General features: G+C 44.8%; 1 protein-coding gene across 2 annotated transcripts; it reads left to right on the top strand.

Annotated features, from left to right (window-relative positions):
• Window positions 1–19,282, top strand: CILP (cartilage intermediate layer protein). 2 transcript variants are annotated; one of them, XM_072614011.1, is made up of 9 exons: window positions 1–105; window positions 2,158–2,332; window positions 5,461–5,580; window positions 6,614–6,883; window positions 9,752–9,931; window positions 12,061–12,375; window positions 13,301–13,409; window positions 13,715–13,872; window positions 16,200–19,282. In XM_072614011.1, the coding sequence occupies exons 2-9, from the start codon at window positions 2,272–2,274 to the stop codon at window positions 18,569–18,571; spliced, it is 3,585 nt and encodes a 1,194-aa protein (XP_072470112.1). In that variant the 5' UTR covers window positions 1–105; window positions 2,158–2,271; the 3' UTR covers window positions 18,572–19,282. The 2 variants fall into 2 exon arrangements, with proteins under 2 accessions (XP_072470112.1, XP_072470119.1); XM_072614018.1 differs by lacking the exon at window positions 5,461–5,580.
• The last annotated feature ends 1,396 nt before the right edge of the window (window positions 19,283–20,678 follow it).

The raw sequence follows: 20,678 nt of genomic DNA, 5'->3' as shown, positions 1-20,678 counted from the left end.
TGTGCCATGAGCTGAGCCACCAGCTGCGCTATATAAGCCGAGCGGTCTGGCTGGCCTGTGTGGAGAAGACAGTCCCCTGGCTGAGGAGCTGAGCTCAGGACTCCGGTAAGCAATGGCTTTCTACATCCCCATCCCCATCCCCATCCCCATCCTCATCCCCTGAGCGCTGAACCTGCTCCACACCCTCACTCTCAACCACTTTTCCTTTCATGAAACTCAGGACTAAGTATGCTCTCCCCTGTCCTCAATCAAACTTGAGCAAGTTCCTTTTCAGCTTGTTTGGAATTTGCGCATAGTGAGACCAGAGTCTATTTCTTGTAGGGAAGTGTAATGTCCTACCTTTATCCATCCTTTTATCTCCTTGTTTCTTTCTCCCTTTTCCTCCGTTCCCCAAACCAAGCAGTCTCCCTTACTCTTGGTCCTGCTCAGAGCCTTGGTACCTCTGGAAGAATCTCATGTTCTCTTTGCGATGCTTCCTGGAGCTGCTTTGTCCACTGGCTTCGGTTACACGTGGAGGCAGGAAAGGATCTAAGTCAGGGGATGTGGTTAGGAAAGCTCGCAGAGCTGCCAGCAGGGAAATGGTTTTTCCACAAGGTACCTGAGGCTGCCCTAGTCTCTCCAGAGAGGAGGCTCAGATTGAAGTCTGACAGATGTTTGGGCCTCTTCGTTTCCCTCTGTCACATCTCTACGTAGTCTTTAGGCAACACAGTCAATCTTGCTTCGACTTTAGGCAAAAACACCACCTCATCACTCTGGGTCCCACTTACCTTATTTCTAAGCTGTAAAGGTGACATCAGAGGCTTAGTGGATTTCTAAGCCCTTTACCAGGACAAAATTTCCATGAAATAGGTTTCTAGAACCAAGGGTGTGGTTTGATTCTTCCTCATGGGTGGCTGTCACCCCACCCTTCCCATCCGGCCTTTTCTTCCCCATCTGGAAGATGTCTCCCACCCCAACCCCTCCCGCCTAGCTGTTTCTCCACCCTTTAAGTTGAACTGGACTTCGGAGGTTGAAGTTAAGGATTTTTGAATCTCCCTCTGCCCCAGTTTTCCAGGAACCAGCTAAGATTCAAGTCTGGTCAAATGCCTGGGGGAGAGATAAAAATGTCCTGATGGTTGATGGTCCTTATCTCCCTTTACAACAAATCTGATTTACATTTCGTTGCGGTAGTCTTCATAAAAACCAAAACCAAAACCAAAAAAACAAAACACCAAACCCAAGAGTTCCCCTAATGGGATGTGAGGCATCCACACATGGCTTGGCTAGGCCTAGGACATTTGGGAAGCAAGTCTGCTTTCACACTCAGTCCTCTCAGCTCCCTATTATCTCACTCTCATTTCTTGCCCCTCAGCTTGGCCTCCAGCTCGGGGCTTCCCAAACAAAACGAATGAAATTTGTTCCAGCTGCAACCCATGTACATCTGGAAATAAATTTGCTGAGGGGTCTGTTTCTGATTCATTTGCCTTCGATACTGATTGCCCTCTCTCTCCCAGCTCTCCCACTCAGTCCCTCCCCCCCCCCCACAGTGGTTGGGGGCAAAGGTTGAAAGGACAAGACCTTGAGTAGAAACTGTATTGTGGCTACAGATTCCACAGCCTCCTCGTTTTTGTGGAAGGGGTTGGGGTCCAGGAGAATATTCTGAAGACCTTGAGGCACTAGGGACTGAAGGTGTGGGCTTCGAGGGGAGTAGGGTGGAGGATCTGAGCAGAGAGAAGGGAGATGACCAATAGTACACTGGAGTTTTGCTGGAAGGGGGCAAGGGAGGAGAGTGCAGCTCATAAATAATGCAAGACAGTCTGCCTTTGGAGAGCAGCCCTGGCTCTTTTGTTGGATGTTAGTGGCACGAGTAGTGAGAATAAGCCTAGATGATCCTCGTTTCCACATGCTGATGTGTGGAGGACTGAACTGAGAAGCAATGGGGTACTTGCTTCAAGGGAGAAATTAGGGGGTGTGTGTATGGGGAGGGGAGGGCTATCTGCCTAGTCTGACCTGGGGGAAAGGAGTAGAACAGTGGTCCCAGTGTGGTCTAGATCCAATGAGGAGGGCATCTGCCTCCAACTGCAATGTTTCCATCCTCCCAACATAGGAAGCTTTTCTCCCTTAAACCATAAATGCTCAGAGAGCTAAAGAATCTAATAAAACCAACCTTATTTACAGGTCACTGAATCTGGAGAAACTCGTGGGAAAGTTATCTTCAGAGGAAGGACTGACCAGTCCAGAACCACCCTTTCTCAATTCACCACCCTCCCCATCCAGGGGCCAGAGGGAGCTATGGCAGTAGTGAAGGCATGGGTGGTCTCCCTCCTGATCCTGAAGATTACCTTGGCACTGGGTAAAGGCTAAGTATCCATTATTTCCTGAGTATTCTACAATGAACAAAAATCTGGCTTCTCTCTCTCCCCCACCCCCATCAGTGAAGGAAAAGAAAAGAAAATGAAAACCCTAGTAACAAATATGTGCAATCAAACAAAAAAAAAAATCTGCACTGGCCATATCCAAAAAATATATGTTGAATTCTATATCCTGAGTTTCTCAGCCATCTGTCAGGAGGTGGGCAGCATGTCTCATCATGAGATCTCTGGATTCCTTCTTGATTATTGTATATTGTATTTTTGTATTGTGTATTATATATATATATATATATACAATATATTGTATATTGTATGTATACATATATTGTATATTTTGATTATTGTACAAGTCTCCCACCTATGGTATCAAAGGTTAGAATTAAGTATGTTTGACCCAGACTCCAACTGTAGGTCCACTTTAATTTCCACTTTCAGCCCTTCTCCCTAACCAAGGAGTGGTAAAAGACTCAAAAAGTTTGGGTCTTAGCCCACTTTTCATTTTCATTTAAATTTGTTCAGTTTAATTTGTTCAGTTTAAGTCCATTCAGTTTAATTCTGATGCCTGATTTCAAGTAGGCAACACGTGCCCATCTTTATACAAAGAAGTCTGATGAAATACCTGGGTCCTAGGGCTGATCCATACCTAGTGGCTGACTTAAAGCTGTGGCACAACCTTCCAAACTTGGGATTGGTCTGATCAGCCACAGTCTGACACACTGAAACTTGACTCTAGATGCCATTTTGGTCTTCTTTGAGAATGAAGGACAACCAAGAGCCAGGCCATCAACTAGAAAGTTCCTTTCAGCCCTGTCTGCTCCCAAAATAGGGAAAGGAAAGGGAAAGATATCCTCTAGCTGGGCTCTTAGACTACCTTGGTACTGCCAGGGACTCTAGAATCTCCTTTTCCAAATTGTACTATTCAGGTGGGCGACAAGAGTAAGTGGTTTTAAATGCCCCCTCCCATATTGCCATTCCCCTGCAGCTTTCAGCACACAGGTGTTTGAACAAATGTTGTCTCAGCACCCCTTCCCCAACCCCCCTCAGTTTCTTCCTCGATATTTTCCATCCTGACAGCTGGCAGCTTGAAAAAATGATTAAACATTCAGCAATCTGGGAGAAAATCAAATTAGTTTGATTAAAAAGAACTCCTGTGCCTCAATTAAGCAACAGAAAAAAAAATTCTAATTTGGGTTCTGAACATGAGAGTTAATTGGTTTTCAAAGCCGCTATTGCTATACTGCTGAGGCTGCCTTCCTGTCTTTCCTGCCCCCCCCCTCCCCCCCTCCCCCCCGCCATTCTGAACTGGGAAGATGATCAGGGCTGCTGGATTTACAAGAAAGAGGACCTGGCTTTAAATCCCAGCTCTGTGATGTATGACCTGTGTGACCTGGGCAAGTCACTTGGCCCCTGCCTCAGCTTTCTCATCTGTGAAATAAGGTGTTTAGACTAGAAGGTTCATTTCAATTAAAAAATCCACTTCAGTTCTAAATCCTGTGATTTTCTATGGTTATAAACACATGACTTGGATCGCAGAAGGTAAGGATAAGGGCTAGTAGTGAGGCAGGAGGAGATGGCCATCAACAGCTAATGCTCCTTTGGAACTCCCACTGAAAGCAGGCCCCGCTAAAAAGTAGCCCCCTCGGGATGGTGGGGGCAGGGTGGAATATTTTTAATCTCCAGTGGTTTAGGTTTTGTATGAAACCAGGTTTTCAAGAAAAGGCTCAAACTGAAGGGTCAGAGACAATTGAGGTCAAAGTGGGTGAAGGATAATGCTGTTCAGAGACATGCTCCCCAATCTTTCTCATACTATTAGTGACTTTGATGCCTGACCTTTGGGGTCCTCTTCTGTAAAATGGGAACAATAATAATCCTTTTCTCACAGACTTATTGTAAGGATCAAATGAGATAATGCATATAAAGCGCTTTGCAAAATTTAAAATACTGTATAAGTATCTATTGTTATCAGTCATTTATCTATTATTATCATCTAACTATTCCCCAGGGAGGTTATAGAGAAATAAGAACTCTTAATGGCCAGGGCAAGTCGAGCGTGAGCTTGATCCTGTTGTGGGTCACATGCTGGCAGTACATGACTAATCGCTACTTGCTCGTTATAGAATCAGATTTTCAGAGGTGGGAGAGGACTTAGAGACCTTTTAATCTGCCTCACCTCCACTCATTCTACATATGGGGAAAGTGACTCTGGAATGACAAAATAACTTGCCCAAAGTCACACAGCTAAGCCTAAAATCCAAGTGTCCTGACCCAGGTCAGCATTATAATCTCACTGTCTCCCTGTGTTACTGTATATTGTGAAGGTGCCTTACGGCAGTGTGGAAAGATGAGGAGTCATAGATATTATGGTGTAGGGGCAGGAGCCTTTTCCTGAGCTGGTAAAATTCCCATCTCTATACCCTGGGCTCCTGGGCCCTTGTGCTGGTGTTAAAGCAAAGCCTGACTATATCCCTAGAGGCCCACATAGGGTGTCTCAGAGGCAATGCCAAGTATAGATGGGGTTTGAGGCTCCCTAAAATCCTGCCGTTAGTTTTATTCAATGGGATATAGTAAAAAGAGCATTGGATGGGGACAAGGTCAGGAAATCTGAGTTCCAATCTCAGTTCCACTTCTAACTTGCTACATAACTATAGGCAGGACCCTTATAGTGTCTTCATTTACAAAAAGTTGATGAGTTAGATGATCTTAGAGGTCCCTGTTAGGTCTAAAGAATCTCAAGATCAAACTTATTTTAAAATGCAAATCCCTCTAGGAGGTAGAACATATGAAGCCACATCAGTCACTAATACTTTAGTATGAAGGAGATCAATTACCTTCCCCCACACAAGAGGGTAGCATGCAGATACTAGATGTTTAATGGTGGTCAGTGAACTAAGAGAGGGAGAGGATACAGAAAAGAAAGGATGGTGCTTCCAAAGAATTTTCACTTTATAGACTTCATAGTTTTGCTCAGGGTGACATGTTGGGTTCCCCAGAGTAAATGGCCAGGGCATCTGAGAAGGACCTGCCTGGCTCCTTACAGTCATCCAGATGCCAGGTGCAGTGGTCAGGTTCTCTTCCTACAGAAGCTTCATCTTTACACCCCTAACCCCAGATCTAGTGTCCGCTGCAGGTCCTGGAATGAGGCAGACAATGCTTTCCCAGTCTGTTCGAAGAGTGCAGCCAGGGAAGACGAACCTCAACGGTTTGGCCAAGCCTGCTGACCCCGAAGACAGTGAGTCACTGACCTCTCTGGGCCCTCAGTCCCTAGGTAGTGGGAGTCTGGAAGAAGGATGATGAAAGTAGGCAGGGCCAAGGAGAAGACTGTTTCATAAGCTATGAAGCTACAAGTAGAAAGGTAGAGATGACCAGAAAATCAGAAAAGCCAGGACATGCCTATGCTGGAGCGAATTTAGTCCATGGGAAAAAAATAAGGGCACCATACATTACTACTGCATTTTTACACTTTTAAAAACACTTTCTATACAAAACCAAAAAAGTATTTATGAGGCACTTCTGCCCAGCCCTGTAGAAGATCTCTTGGGCTGACCAAAACTGGTGTAAGGTACATTCCTTGCCTTCGTGAATCTTACAGCCTAGTAGAAGAAATGAGACAAGCACAAGGTAGAACAAGGATATGCCATAAATGAATTACAAAGTGCTGTGGGAGTTGAGAGAAAGGAGGGATTACTTTTAGATGGAGGGAATCATGGAAGGCTTGAGGAAAGAGTTGGCATTGAGTTGACTTTGAGTTGGGATTTTTAGGAATTGGGCAGAGCTGAGCAGGAGAGGAGGGAGGTAAAGGTGTCCTAGACAGAAGGCACAGTACAAGCAAAGATGTGAGAATGGGACACTTCATTGATATTTAGGGTGTATGGAGTAGGAGGTAAGGCTAAGAAGGGAAGACTGGGATGGATCATGGAGTGGCTTGGAGGCTAGGTTGAGGGAGTTTGGATTTTATTCAGGTATCAGGGAACTATTAAAAGCTTTGGTGCAGAGGGTTGACTTGATAAGAACTGTGGTTTAGAAAGATTAATTTAGCAGCAAAAGCAGCCAGTCCTAATATTGCCTTTCGGCAAGACTGAGTGATCTCCCCTACTCAGGGAAGGAGAATTCTTAGGCCACCAGGCCACCAAGTGGTTTCTATGCACTTGGGCCATATTCTTTCATCTTCTTCCTTCTTCTGCCCATCCCACTCCCCATCCTCACCCCTCCCAGAGGCTCCATGACCCCCAGTGGTAACCCCATTCTGTCTCTTGGTTACTCAGGTCCTGGGGAGTGGACAACATGGTTCAACATTGACCACCCGGGGGGACAAGGTGACTATGAGCGACTGGATGCCATCCGCTTTTACTATGGGGACCGAGTGTGCTCAAGACCTCTGTGGCTTGAGGCACGGACTACTGACTGGATACCCGTGACTGGAACTGGCCAGAGGGTTCACAGCAGCCCTCATGAGGGCTTCTGGTGCATAAACAAGGAGCAGCTGCCTGGCAAAAACTGCTCCAACTACACAGTCAGATTCTTCTGCCCCCCAGGTGAGTAAAGGATATACACCTTCCATTGCTCTACAGCACATAGATCTGGTATGGAATAGATAATTTAGTTGAAACAATGGAAGCAAAAAGATGTGGCTCTGGACAGTACAAAGGGACAGCAATACCCCTTGCTCCTCCCTGACCCTCTCATAATAGTCAGTGATCCAGAGGCAGCCTGGCAAAGTGGAAAGAACCTTGGATCTGGAGTCAGAGGACCGGCCCTTGAATACTAACTCTACTTATTTGCTTCCTGTGTGATCTTGGATAAGTCACTGTACCTCAGTTTTCTCTTTTGTCAAATAAGGGTGTTGGACTAGGTAATCTTTTCAGCTTTAAAGATATGATCCTATGACCCTTTCATCCCTAAATCCTATGATCCAAAAGCCTTGCTCTGGAGTGCAGACTTGCCTTCATCACGCTTTGAGTGTATTCAGGGTTAGGGTTAGAGATTGCTGCGGGGTTGGAGAAGCCAGCTTGTGATAACTGAGAGTGGCTGCAAATCAGTGGGCCTCTAGAGTTCTTCCAAGCCTTTGTCCTGCTTGAACTAGCAAATTGTACATTTTCAAGACAGGCACTTATGCCTCAGAAATCTGTAAAGATTACCAATTAGGGCTTGGTTTATTGTTTTGTTGATTATCTAGATTTAAGAAAGGGGTGGAGAAAATAATGCAGATTAAATTGAAAAGTGTGTCCTGCAAGGTTTGGTTTTTGTTTTTGCCTGGAAAACTGGTTCTGCTCTGCGGTCTCTCATTTACCTATATACCATTCCCATAATGGAGCACAAGAATTAAGACTCATTCTCTCAGTTCTACAGATGAGAGAACCCAGTAAAGGTCTGGTACCAAGGTGTCAACTACCTTAACTTCTAGTTCATTTGATCATTTTATTTCATGATAATTTTTGTTCAGCTTCTTCCCAGCTTGAACTCTTGGTCAGCAGATCACTGGGACCTTTCTCCCAAGGATCCTAACATTTTGCATTCATTGTGTGAATGCCTCACTCCCTGCCTCCATGCCCAGTGTTGTTCCTCTTGTAGACCTTCCCCCTCTCTGGTCATTTTATGCCAATTTTTATTTCAGAAATCCCTAATCCAGACTGTCAGCTAGGGACAGCTAGGTGGTGCAGTGGATAGAGCACCAGTGAGGAGTTAGGGGGACCTGAGTTCAAATCTCACCTCAGACACTTGACACTCACTAGCTGTGTGACCTTGGGCAAGTCACTTAATCCCAATTGCCTCATCCTGGGCCATCTCCAGTAATCCTGATGAATAGATATTCATCATTGGATTCAGATGGCTCTGGAGGAGAAGTGAGGCTGGTGACCTGCACAGCCCTCCCTCACTCAAAACAAAGTCAAGTGCAAGTCATGTCACTATTCTCTGATGGCATGATCTTCTTTAGCAATGAAGAGATGAACACAATCCAGACTGCCCATTCTACACAGCCTAATGTTGGGTTGGGGAGAATAGATTATTTGCCTTCATGTGGTGTTCTGCTGAAGGCCAGTGATCTTCACTCACCAAGACTTTGGTGGAATGGGGAAATACACGGGGTTTCAATTCCAAGCCCCGCCGTAACTGATGATTATTTCTGTGTCCCAGCTCTCTGGTTTAGGAGACCCATTTAGGAGGCCCAGGGCCTGCCAACCTCTGTGAAGACACTCAGGTTATGTCTATACAGGCAAGAAAGAACAAGTTAGTTTTTTGTTTGTTTTTGTTGCCTGCTATACTGCTGGATTTATTTTATTTTTTCAATTAAGAAAAATCAATTTTCCCTCCTTCTTAACTCTTTCCCCATTTTTAGGGAAAAATAACAACAAAAGCCTTGTAACAAATATGCGTAGTCAAGCAGAAGTAATGCCTGCATTGCCAGTGTCCCAAAGCGATATGGTTCATTATGCAACCTTGGTGCATCATCTTCTATACAGCGGCGGGTAGCATGTTTCATGATCTAACCCCTGGAATCACTGTTAATCATCTAGTTATTCAGAGTTCTCAAGCCTTTCAAAATTGTTTGTCTTTATGATGCTATTAACGTATGAACTGTACTCCTGGTTCTGCTTATTTCACACGTCATCCCAGAATTCTTTGAGACTTTCCCTTTAATTTCTTATGGCCCCAATAATATTCCTTTACATTCACATACAATAATTTGCTTAGCCGTTCCCCAGTTGGTGGGCACTCCTTTAGCTCTTTGTTGCCCCTGCAAAAAAGTTGCCTTAAGCATTTTTGTACATATGAATACCTTCCCTCTTTCATCTCTTTGGGGCACAGGCCTAGGAGTGGTATTTCTGGGTCAATGGGCATGCAGTTTAGGGACTTTTGGGGACATAGTTCCAAATTGCTTTCCAGAATGGCTGGACCAATTCATGGCTCCACCAATGATGCTTAGTGTGCCTATTTTCCTAATGTGCTATTTTCAAAAGTGATGAGTTCAGCAAATAATCCCTTACTCTTTGCAAGTGTAGAAATAGTCCATAAGGATAGGTCTGGGGATTCATAGGACCTCAGAGTTAGAAGGAATCTTGGTGATCACCTGGTCTAACTTGTATCTGAGCAAGAATTTCTTCTTTTATATCATGCACTCTATGCAAATCACTGCAGACTTCCTGCTACCTTCCAAGGTTAACCCTTGGGTCTTTTGCCTTCCTGCTAGTAGATCTCCTGGACAGTTCCCCTGGACAACTGTATTTCTTGGCAGAGAGGTGCACAGTGAAAAGTGGCTGTCTGCCAATATGGGGTCTTTGACAGATGTCCTTTGAAAGGCTTTGGGGGACCTCGGGCAGATAACCTTTGGAGATGAGAGAGGGAAATGGGACATGGGGAGTCTGAATAGAGCCCCCTGCTGATTCCCCCGGGTCGTTTTATAGGATCTTTACGGCGAGAGACTGAGAAGATCTGGAGTCCTTGGTCTCAGTGGAGTGACTGCTCAGCCTCCTGTGGTCACACTGGTGTACAAACCCGCACTCGGAATTGTATGGTAGAGACACCCTGGCTCTGCAGCGAAGCCACAGAGGAGGGCCGGCTTTGTGTGAGCCCGGCTTGCGCAGGTACCAGCAGGCTGTCTGTTCTTTCCCCTGCCAATCCCATCCCACAATCCCAGGTGGAAACGCTCCTACTGAGCTCTGTCAGTCACGTACCTTAGGTGTGAAAAGCAACACAAGATTGAGAAACAAGCTATCCAAGCACCTCTCATCTTCCTCAGCCTCCTCCCCTAACAGAAAGAGATGAGGAGCAAATGGATGAGTATGGGTAGGATGTTCAGAGGGAGGGAGGGCCAACAGAAAGGCCTGGGGAGATGAGGGTTGAGAAGGGAAATCCTCCACCTTCTCTTCAGAGAAATCAAAGGCAACGTGAGATTGCTTCCAAGACTCTGCTCAGATCCCCGCTTCTGTAAGTGCTTTCCTTGTCACCCCTTTGCTAGTGCCTTCCCTCTGAGCTTTCCTTTCATATGTATCTTGTATGCACATAGTTGTTGTCCTCACCATTAGAACATAAGCTACTTGAGGGCAGAATTTGTATTTTTTTTTCTTTTCTCTGTGTTCCCACGAGGTAGCTCAGTGAATAAATCATTGCACTTACTGTCAGGAGGACCTGAGTTCAAATCCTGTCTCGGACACTTACTAGCTGCATGACCCCTGGACAAGTTACTCAAGCCCCAGCCTCAGTTTCCTCATATGTAAAATGGAGATATTAATGGCACTTACCTCACAATACTGTTGTAAGGCTCAAATCAGGTAACAAATATGAAGAGCTTTGCATACCTTAATGCTCTGTATAAGTGTTAGTTACTGTGAATGGATAAATAACACCTTTATTTAGCACTTTCTAAGTACAAAACTCTGTATTAAGTACAGAAATATACACAGAAAAGGAAGACGCTTCATTTATTTAAAAAAAAATATAATAAGATAAAAAAGAAAAAGAAGACAGTCCCTGCTGTCAAGGCACTCACATTCTACTTAATGGGTGAGACAACACATAGAAAAGATTTCAGCTCTAAGTCAGATGGAAAGGTCCCATGATCCTTAGGGTACAACGGCAAAGCAGATGGGCATGCCTCTCCTTTACTGCCATTTCCACCAAGAAAATCACATCGATTTCTGATGTTAAACCCTTTGACAATGCAAAAGACAGATCTTTTCGTTAAAGGGGGTGAGGGAGTGAGCTGAAATCAGAGCAGCTCTCCCAGAGAGGCAGCTTAAGGTAAGAAAAGGACCACAAGGTCAGAAAACCTGAGTTCTAGACCTCATTTTACCATTATTTGTTTGACTACTTTCTGGGCCTCAGTTTCCTCCTCTGTAAAATAAATGGTTTGTACCAGATGATTTCTAAGGTCCTCCCAAGTTCCAACAAAGCCCTGAAGAAGGGGAAGAGCACTGACTGATGGAAAGAAAAGAAGGTGTTCCAGTTGCCCCTATTCCATTTCCCTTCTTCACTTACCTTTTCCCACACCCACCTCACTTCTTCCCCTCCAACTGGAAGGGAAAGTCAATCAATCAACACGAAGTGCCTGCTATGTACTAAACACTGTGCTAAGTAAGCACTGGGGATAAAATTAATGAAAAAAAGCATCCCTGCCCTCAAGGAGCTTACAATATAATGTAAACAAAATATATACAAAACAAGCTATATACAAGATAAGTGGAAAGAATGAACGTGGGAAGGCATTGGGATTAAGAGAGGTTGCAGAAAGCTTCCTGTAGAAGGTGAGATTTTAGTTGGGTCTTAAAGGAAATCAGGGAGGTCAGTAGCCAGAGTGGAGGAGGGAGAGGATTCCACGCAGGGGAGGACAGCCAGAGAGAATACCCCAATCGAAACAGTTAGCTTTGTTCATGGGACAGCAAGAGGTGTCACTGGATCTAAGAGCAGGGTGTCAGAAGACTGGAAAGGTAGAAAGGGATTAGATTATGAAGGATTTAGAATGCCAAACAGAGGATTTTGTATATTTGCTCCCAGAGGCAATAGGAAGTCATCTGAGTTTATTGAGTGGGATGGGGTGTAGTGACATGATCAGCCTGAGTTTTAGGAAAATCACTTTAGTGGCTAGAGGATGGATTAGAGTGGGGAGACACTTGAGGCAGGCAGATTCACCAACAGGCTATTGCCATATTCCAATAGGGACATTGACAAGAGCCATAGTCCACCGGTCCATGGTTACTGTTTTTTCCTTTTCCAGTTTGTGACATGTCATGCACCATGGGCCAGGTGAATGCTGACTGTGATGCCTGCATGTGTGAGGATTTCATACTGCATGGGGCCATTTCTCTGCCTGGGGGTGGCCCCGCCACAGGAGCCACTGTCCATTTGCTGACCAAGACAGTTAAGCCACTGACCCGGACTGATAGTAATGGGAGGTTTCGAATCCCTGGCTTGTGTCCTGATGGTAAAACTGTTCTGAAAATCACCAAAGCTAAGTTCGCACCCATTGTCCTGACGATGCCCAAGACCAACAAGAGGATGGCTACTGTTAGTGCTGAGTTTGCAAGAGCAGGTACCCATTTGACCCCTCTTGGATTAGGAGATAGTCTAAAACAAGAGTTCTTAGCGTAGGATCCAAGAAATTGTTTTTAAAAATATATTTTTGATGTCTATATTTTAATATAATTGGTTTTCTATGTATTTTTATGCTTTTAAAAACATGATTCTGAAGTTGAGAGGTCTTTATAAGCCTCATCAGATTACACCAAAAAAAAGTCAATCTCTAAACTAGAAGATAGTCAGTCTTCTTGAAAGGGGCTTAGGCTCCTCTAAACCTCAAAGTAAAGATGTAATGAGGTCATAGAGGCTGTCCTAAGAGAGACCAGTCTGGGAAGATGAGATGGGCCAAAAGCATGGGTAGAGATCCCAGAAAGTTCCCAAGAGGCTCCTGTCCTCACAGGATTCCCCTTCTTCCTCACTTTCCTTCTTCAAGTGCCAGAAGAGAAAGATACAAGCCCATCCCTGCCCAAGATAGTTATACTAGCACCTCTAGTACAAAGAGTTCTTAACCTGGGATTCATGAACTTGGTTTAAAATAATATCTTTTGATAACTGTGTTTCAATAGAATTGTACTCATATATTTTATTTTATGCACGTAAAGACATTCTAGGCCTCACCTGGCTGCCAGAGGGGCCCAGGACACACAAAAACAATTAGTAAGAGCCTCTGGTTTGGTACCAAGTAGGAGGACGTAGGACCTAGGATGGGAGAAGGGTATGACAAATATGGATTCTGCCCCAGGCTAGGGGATTAATGATGTAAGGAGGAGTTGGGGGTGGAGTTACAGGACTCAGTCCTTGGGCCTGGAAGAGCCTGGTAACTCAGACACAGACTAGAACAGCTTCATGGATTTTCCTATAATTTATGTTCAGCTGAGCGTGAGTCAAAGCAAAAACACACTCATTTTACAACGGTAAAGGTTAATTTCTCCTCCCAGAGCTACCTTACATTGTGAAGAATCCAGTGACTAAGGCAAGGAAAACTGGACAGAGTGTGTCTTTTTGCTGCAAAGCCACAGGGAAGCCCAGCCCAGACAAGTACTTCTGGTAAGAAGCATCACTCCACTCCACAGGCTCCCCTTCCAGTTCACCCTTACTCTGTTCCCCAAGAAAACCAGCACTTCTCTTGAGGTGGTTCAAGGATGGTCTTAATATTGACTGTAGGGACTTGGGGACTTATTTTTTGCCCTCCTTCCAGGGTTGTCTATTTAATAGCTGCCTCGTCTTTTGTCCTTCCATTATTTCCAGGGGTATGGTGGCTGCCACATGGTCAAGTTATCGGCTCCGGGAAAGACAGACGGATGGGTTGGAATAGGAGGAGGAGGCTAATTCAGTATCTCTGCCCTCTGTAGGTACCACAATAATACCCTGCTGGACCCTTCATTATATAAGTATGAGAGCAACCTGATATTGAAAAATCTGCAGAAGGAGCAGGCTGGGGAATATTTCTGCAAGGCCCAAAGTGATGTGGGAACTGTGAAGTCACAGATTGCTCGACTGTCTATCATAGGTAAGGCGAAGAACAGTTCTCAACTTCCTGAGCACATGCACAGCAGAGAATATTCATTTGCATTTTCTTTTTTCTCAGTTACATGTAAAAAAAAATTTCTTCAAGATTTGTTTTTTAAATTTTTGAGTTCCAAATTCTCTCTTTTTCTCTCTCTCTTTTCTCTGTCAGTCCATCTGTCTCTCTTTCTCTCTCACTTTTTCCCTCCCTCCTCTACTCTTCCCCTTGAGAAGGCAAGCAATTTAATGTAGGATATACATGTGAAGTCATTCACATACATTTTACACCAAGCTTTGATGTCTAAGATGATGCTCTGGTTTTCTTCACACTGAAATGTCAAGCTGAGAGGACAAATATGCTTCATTATGCTCATAGGAGGGGAAGTCTGTTAGTGGATGGGGGGAGAGGAGCCAGACAAGCTTCAGTGAGGGCAAATGTCAGCTAATACAGCTAAATGGAAATAGTTCATGCTATGTCTTAAAAAGACAGGCTCTACACAATGAGTCTTGACCCTGCAGGGGCCAATTCCTTCACTAAATCATGGGATACTAGAACTAGGCGAAGCTTATTAACTCTCAAAAGAAGTATTTAGAAGGGGATCAGGGATGCTAGATCATACTGATGTTATTTTTATTAGGACCAGTTTTATAATTTCATTGGTGTAGTGAATTCTCAGTGAGGAATTTCTTCTGTCAGTGCTGATGGACACCTTTCCCTGCAACTCCCAATCTCAGAGTTCCCTAACACACTGAGTATAAGTAATTTGTTCTGGGTCTCTGAGTCAACATGTGCCAGAGATGGGATATGAATCCAGGTTTTCTTGACACTGAAGCTAGACCACTATCTACTATACTACTCTGCTTCTCAATGAACTAGGGAATAAAAAAAAGAATAGTAGAAGGGCATATTTGCAAAACAATTCTCTGTATATTTGATCGTCACAACAAAGACATGGAGTAGGCTGTGCAATTCATATTATCTGAATTTTTATGGTTGGAGAAACTGAGGCTGAAGGGCAAGTGACTTGTCTAAGTTACATAACTAATGAGAAGCAGAGCCGAACCTTGAGCCCAGGTCTAATGATGCTGAATCCGGTACTCCAGCTAGAGAAAAGTTGGGGGCATATCCCTGGTTCCTTGAAGTCAGCAAAATGCAAGGCAACCGTGTTCTCTCACAAGGCATTATGAAGTGCCACTATAAGGCACGTGGAGAGTGGGTGGAATACTGGTTATAACCCAGTGAAGCAGTTTTTATAGTAATAGAAAGAGCAAATACTTCCAACAGTGGCACATTCTGAGACAAAGGATGGGAATATAGATGAATATAATGTAATATAAATATGTATAGACACATATATGCACGAAGAGAAATACAATGGCCATAATAAATTCCAAGGATATTCTGTAGGGATTGTTCCTGACCAAGAACCCATGCTTTGACAGAACAAATGCTTTGATAGATATTAAAGTCAGAGAACAGTAGAATATCAGTTTGTTGCTAACTTGGATTTTCTTTTTGGGAGTGCAGTTGCCTCCAGTGTGCTGGCTTTGAGTGGTTTGAAGGAAGGCATTTATTTACCAAAGAAGTCTGAGGTCGCTGAAAGAATCAAGACTGTCTCCAAATCATGGGGTCCCTTCTCCTAGTCTGGGTGTTGGGAGAAGGGCAGAGAGGAAACAGCAGCCACTTACAGCATCTAAGACACTACTGAGTCCTTCCTGACACGGGGAAGGTAGAAAAGTAAAAAAACTCCCCAAAGCAGAAAAATCTCCCTCTTATCAGATCAGCAGGTAGGGGACTCCAGGTTTTCTGGTTATTATCAGTCCTTTATACCTTGGAAAGTGACAAACAGTATGGTTTACTGCCACCCCCCATAATCCTGTCATATATCCTTTTGCGGGGGGCTTTAAATATGGGTCACTCACTCAAGCTCACCATTGTCAAGTTCATAAAAACAAAACAGTCCTCAAGTTGATAATTGATAACAGTCTCCTTACTCTCAGGTGCCAAGACTCTAACAATGCCTGGCTAATATAGATAAATTAAAGTTGTCTACGGTGCTTTTTAAACTTAAGTCCTAGTTCCTTTAACTACGGGCATCAGAGGGAAACTTTCCTGAGACACTATTGCGACACCTTCCCCATAAACCTGTAGGATACAGTTCTGTCTGCGGAGAGAAGGAAGAGGTCCTGGGGCCCCCAGTTAATGTTTAGTCTGGGTACTGTCTCTGTCCCAGGTGCTGGGATATGGGAAATGGAAATTTCCACCCTAGCACTATATTTACGTGAATATGAAATAACCTTTTATGGTATTTACATCATTTACCTTAACAGAGCCAAATGAGCCTCCTTGCAACCCAACACCTGAGAGTTACTTCATCCAGCTGCCTCATGATTGCTTCCAGAATGCCACCAACTCCTTCTACTATGATGTGGGGAGATGCCCAATCAAGACATGTGCCGGGCAGCATGACAATGGGCTCAGATGCAAAGATGCTACAGAAAGTTGTTGTGGAACGTCTAAGATGGAAGAGAGGGAGATCAAGTGCAATGGGTACACACTCCCTACCAAGGTGGCCACGGAGTGCAGCTGCCAAAAGTGTACAGAGACTAGGAGCATAGTCAGGGGCCGAGTCAGTGCTGCAGATAATGGGGAGCCCATGAGGTTTGGTCACATTTACATGGGGAACCACAGAGTTAGCATGACGGGCTACAAGGGAACCTTCACCCTCCACGTGCCCCAGGACACTGAGAGGCTGGTACTCACCTTTGTGGATCGGCTACAGAAGTTTGTGAACACCACCAAAGTGCTTCCATTCAATAAGAAGGGCAGTGCAATATTTCATGAGATTAAGATGCTCAGGAAGAAAGAGCCAATTACCTTGGAGTCTACAGAGACCAACATCATCCCCCTGGGAGAGGTGGATGGAGAAGATCCCATGGCAGAGCTAGAAATCCCTTCCAACAGTTTCTACAGGCAGAATGGGGATCTCTACAGAGGCAAAGTCAAGGCCAGTGTGACTTTCCTGGACCCACGGAACATTTCCACAGCCACAGCCACCCAAAGTGACTTGAATTTCATCAACAATGAAGGAGACACATTCCCACTCCGGACATATGGCATGTTCTCTTTAGACTTCACAGATGAAGCTGCCACCGAATCACTTAATGCAGGCAAAGTGAAGGTACATCTTGATTCTGCTCAGGTCAAGATGCCCGAGCACTTGCGTATGATGAAACTATGGTCACTGAACCCTGATACGGGGCTGTGGGAGGAGGAAGGAGATTTCAAGTTTGAGAACAAGAGGAGAAACAAAAGGGAGGAGAGAACCTTCCTGGTGGGAAACATGGAGATCCGTGAGAGGAGACTCTTCAATCTTGATGTTCCTGAGAGCAGGAGGTGCTACATCAAGGTGAGGGCTTACCGAAGTGAGAGGTTCCTTCCCAGTGAGCAGGTCCAAGGGGTTGTGGTCTCTGTAATCAATCTGGAGCCAAAAAGTGGCTTCTCATCCAATCCCAGAGCCTGGGGACGCTTTGACAGTGTCATCACAGGTCCCAATGGTGCCTGTTTGCCTGCATTCTGTGATGATCAGTCCCCAGATGCCTATTCTGCCTATGTTTTGGCAAGCTTGAGTGGAGAAGAACTGGAAGCTGTGGAGTCTTCACCCAAATTCAACCCCAATGCCATTGGAGTCCCCCAGCCCTACCTCAACAAGCTCAAGTATAGAAGGACGGACCATGATGACCCCAAAGTAAAAAAAACTGCCTTCCAGATCAACATGGCCAAACCAAGACCAAATACAGCTGAGGAGAGCAATGGTCCTATCTATGCCTTTGAGAACCTCCGGGAGTGTGAAGAGGCCCCATACAGTGCACCCCATTTCAGGTTCTATAGGGTAGAGGGAGATAGGTATGACTATAACACTGTCCCCTTCAATGAAGATGACCCTATGAGTTGGACAGAGGATTACCTGGCATGGTGGCCCAAGCCCATGGAGTTCCGGGCATGCTATATCAAAGTTAAGATCGTGGGGCCTCTGGAGGTAAATGTGAGGTCTCGAAACATGGGTGGCACACATCGGCAGACAGTGGGGAAACTCTATGGCATCCGGGATGTGAGGAGCACCCGAGACAGGGATCAGCCCAATGTGTCATCTGCCTGTCTAGAATTCAAATGTAGTGGTATGCTTTATGACCAGGACCGGGTAGATCGCACACTGGTCAAGATTATTCCCCAAGGCAGCTGTCACCGGGCAAGTGTGAACAGCATGCTACATGAATACCTGGTCAACCATCTACCCTTAGCAGTTAACAATGATACTAGTGAGTACACCATGCTGGCACCATTAGACCCACTTGGGCACAACTATGGCATCTATACTGTCACAGATCAGGACCCTCGGACAGCTAAGGAGATAGCCTTAGGCAGGTGTTTTGATGGCACATCTGATGGCTCCTCCCGAGTCATGAAGAGCAATGTGGGGGTCGCTCTCACATTTAACTGTGCCGAGAGGCAGGTAGGGAGGCAGAGTGCCTTTCAATACCTCCAAAGCCCTCCAGCTCGGGCCACCCCAGGGTCCCTCAGAGGAAGAGTGGTTGAGCAGAGGCAGGAGAGAGAGAGTCAGTCTGGACGGCAGCGTCGAGGAGGAACAGTCTCTCTGAGGTTTCCTGGAAGGGCTCAACAACAGCAACCACTCAACAACTAGACCCTCTGGTGTTTCTTTTATCATGGAATATCTTGTGGAAGTGTGGTACAAACTGCTACCAAGGTAATTGAAGTAGATACGTCCTGGTACAATTCGCTGTGTGTTCCAGGTGATGCTGCTGTATCTGCCCCATGCTAGCTGCAATTTATTCAGAAAAGCTATTTCTAGCAAATTCCCTTTGTAGGCCCCTCTACATACACACACACACACACACACACACACACACACACACACACACACTCCCTGATAAAACTCTGGGGCCAGGAAGAAAGAACTTGAAGCCTCCTTCATCAAGCGTGATTGATGTGAATCCCCTACGGTACAGCCATCTCTAAGATAATGGTGGATTACATGACCAACGTAAGATATGTGAATGTGCCCTCGATCCGTGGGACTGAGCGAATCAAGCAAAGTTCATACAAATGGTAATAAGGTAGAAGAATAAACCACAAGATTTTGTACTTGAAGTGTAAATAATTTATTTATTTCTTTGCTAGATTTAGAATGATTTGTATGTATTCGAGGCTGAGCTATTGAGTGGTGAGCTATAATCATAGGTCCTTTACTGCACTTGTGGGAGATGACTATCTTGATTCCATAAATGTATTTTTGTTAAGAAGGATAACTTCAGTTGCTACTCCGCTTTTATTCAAGCTGAAATGCCAGTGTAGTTAAGGGCAAATTTAAATAAAAAGGTATTTTTCACTTTGATTTGGCTCCCTATCTTCTGTGTTTGGCCATAAAAGCATTCACATGAAGAACCACGTAAGCCAGATAGTCAGAGGAGTCTGATTGATTTCATTCCAGAGTGTGTGAGACCCAGTACTCTTATAGAGTTTACTTGGAAGAGTGTCCTCTGCTGTGTAACAAAGCATAAAGTACAACCACCAGTGTTGTTATTGTGGATCACATTTTCCATTAGCAAGGATAAGCTGAGATCTATGGGTCACTGAGCACATTCTAGGTCCTTCAAGTAACGTTAAGAACAAGAATCAGATGTTTTCCCCCAGTATTAAGGAGCTTATACAATGGGTTGGCCTGGGAATCTGCTGATCAGTGCCAAGTGGACCTTTGGCTTCCTCAACCCTGGCTCTCCCTCCAGCTGGACTGGTTGACTTCACTGAACAATGGTTTTTTGTTTGTTTGTTTTTTGCTTTTCGCTTTTTTCTAGGATATTCTAAAGATGGACAACTTTTGTAGACACCTAATCACTGTTATGTATAACCTATGTCCCTTCCAGCCAAACAATCAGTCTAAGTGCTTTTTCTTTTGGAAAGGGCTTAGTTTAAAATAGTACATCAGAGGCTAGTGCAGGTTGCCAGAGGGATACTGCATCCTGAAGCTCATTCTCTACCTACAGTCCAGGATAAGCTACAGCTTTCCCTGACCTTCTCCCATGACTGTTAAGGGAAAGAGCCAAGGGAGGGGGAGATATTTTTTGATTAGGAGAACTATTCCATGAGAAATGGAGCAAAAGAACATCTACTCTCTTCCTGGACACCACGTGATAGCTCTTTTTAGCCACTGCCAACCTGATCTGGGTTTGAGCCCAAATGAGCTTGTGCTTATTTGTGCTCCCTAAGGCTTCTTGGCCAATTACAAATTTCCCAAGTTATTTAACCATATCCTTGAAGTCACAGAGTATTAGCTGATGCTCAAGACTGGTGTGGCTGTGATTGCTCCTTGACCTATTTCCAGGGTGTGCTTCTGTCCACCAGTTCCCAGAAGGGCCATTTGCAGCCCAGCCTCTTAGTCCCGCCAGGTCAGCTTGGCCAAGGAACCAATGCTGGCTTCTTTGCAGCCATCTGGAGCACACACTGAAAACAAAGGGAGGCAGCCACATTCTTTCTACTAGCTTCCTGAGCCAGAATTCACTGCTACTGGGTCCAAAATGCCCTGTGTGTTTCCTTTTGAAAGGAATACTTAACATAAAGGGTACTGACAAATTGAGAAGACTGTCCTCCCTACCAATTTCCTCTCTCCACCAGTTCACACTTCTTACTGACCTGGCTCCCTTGAATGAATTAACACCCCATCAGAAGTGCTAGAAGCTGGCAAACCATTCTTAAGTCAATTCACAATGATTCTTCATTCCCAAGTTGTATGC

The sequence above is a fragment of the Notamacropus eugenii genome, chromosome 1 (genome assembly GCF_028372415.1).
Source record: "Notamacropus eugenii isolate mMacEug1 chromosome 1, mMacEug1.pri_v2, whole genome shotgun sequence".
Classification (NCBI taxonomy): domain Eukaryota; kingdom Metazoa; phylum Chordata; class Mammalia; order Diprotodontia; family Macropodidae; genus Notamacropus; species Notamacropus eugenii.
Note: the sequence above shows the minus strand (reverse complement) of the source record. Positions and strands in the feature narration are given on the sequence as shown.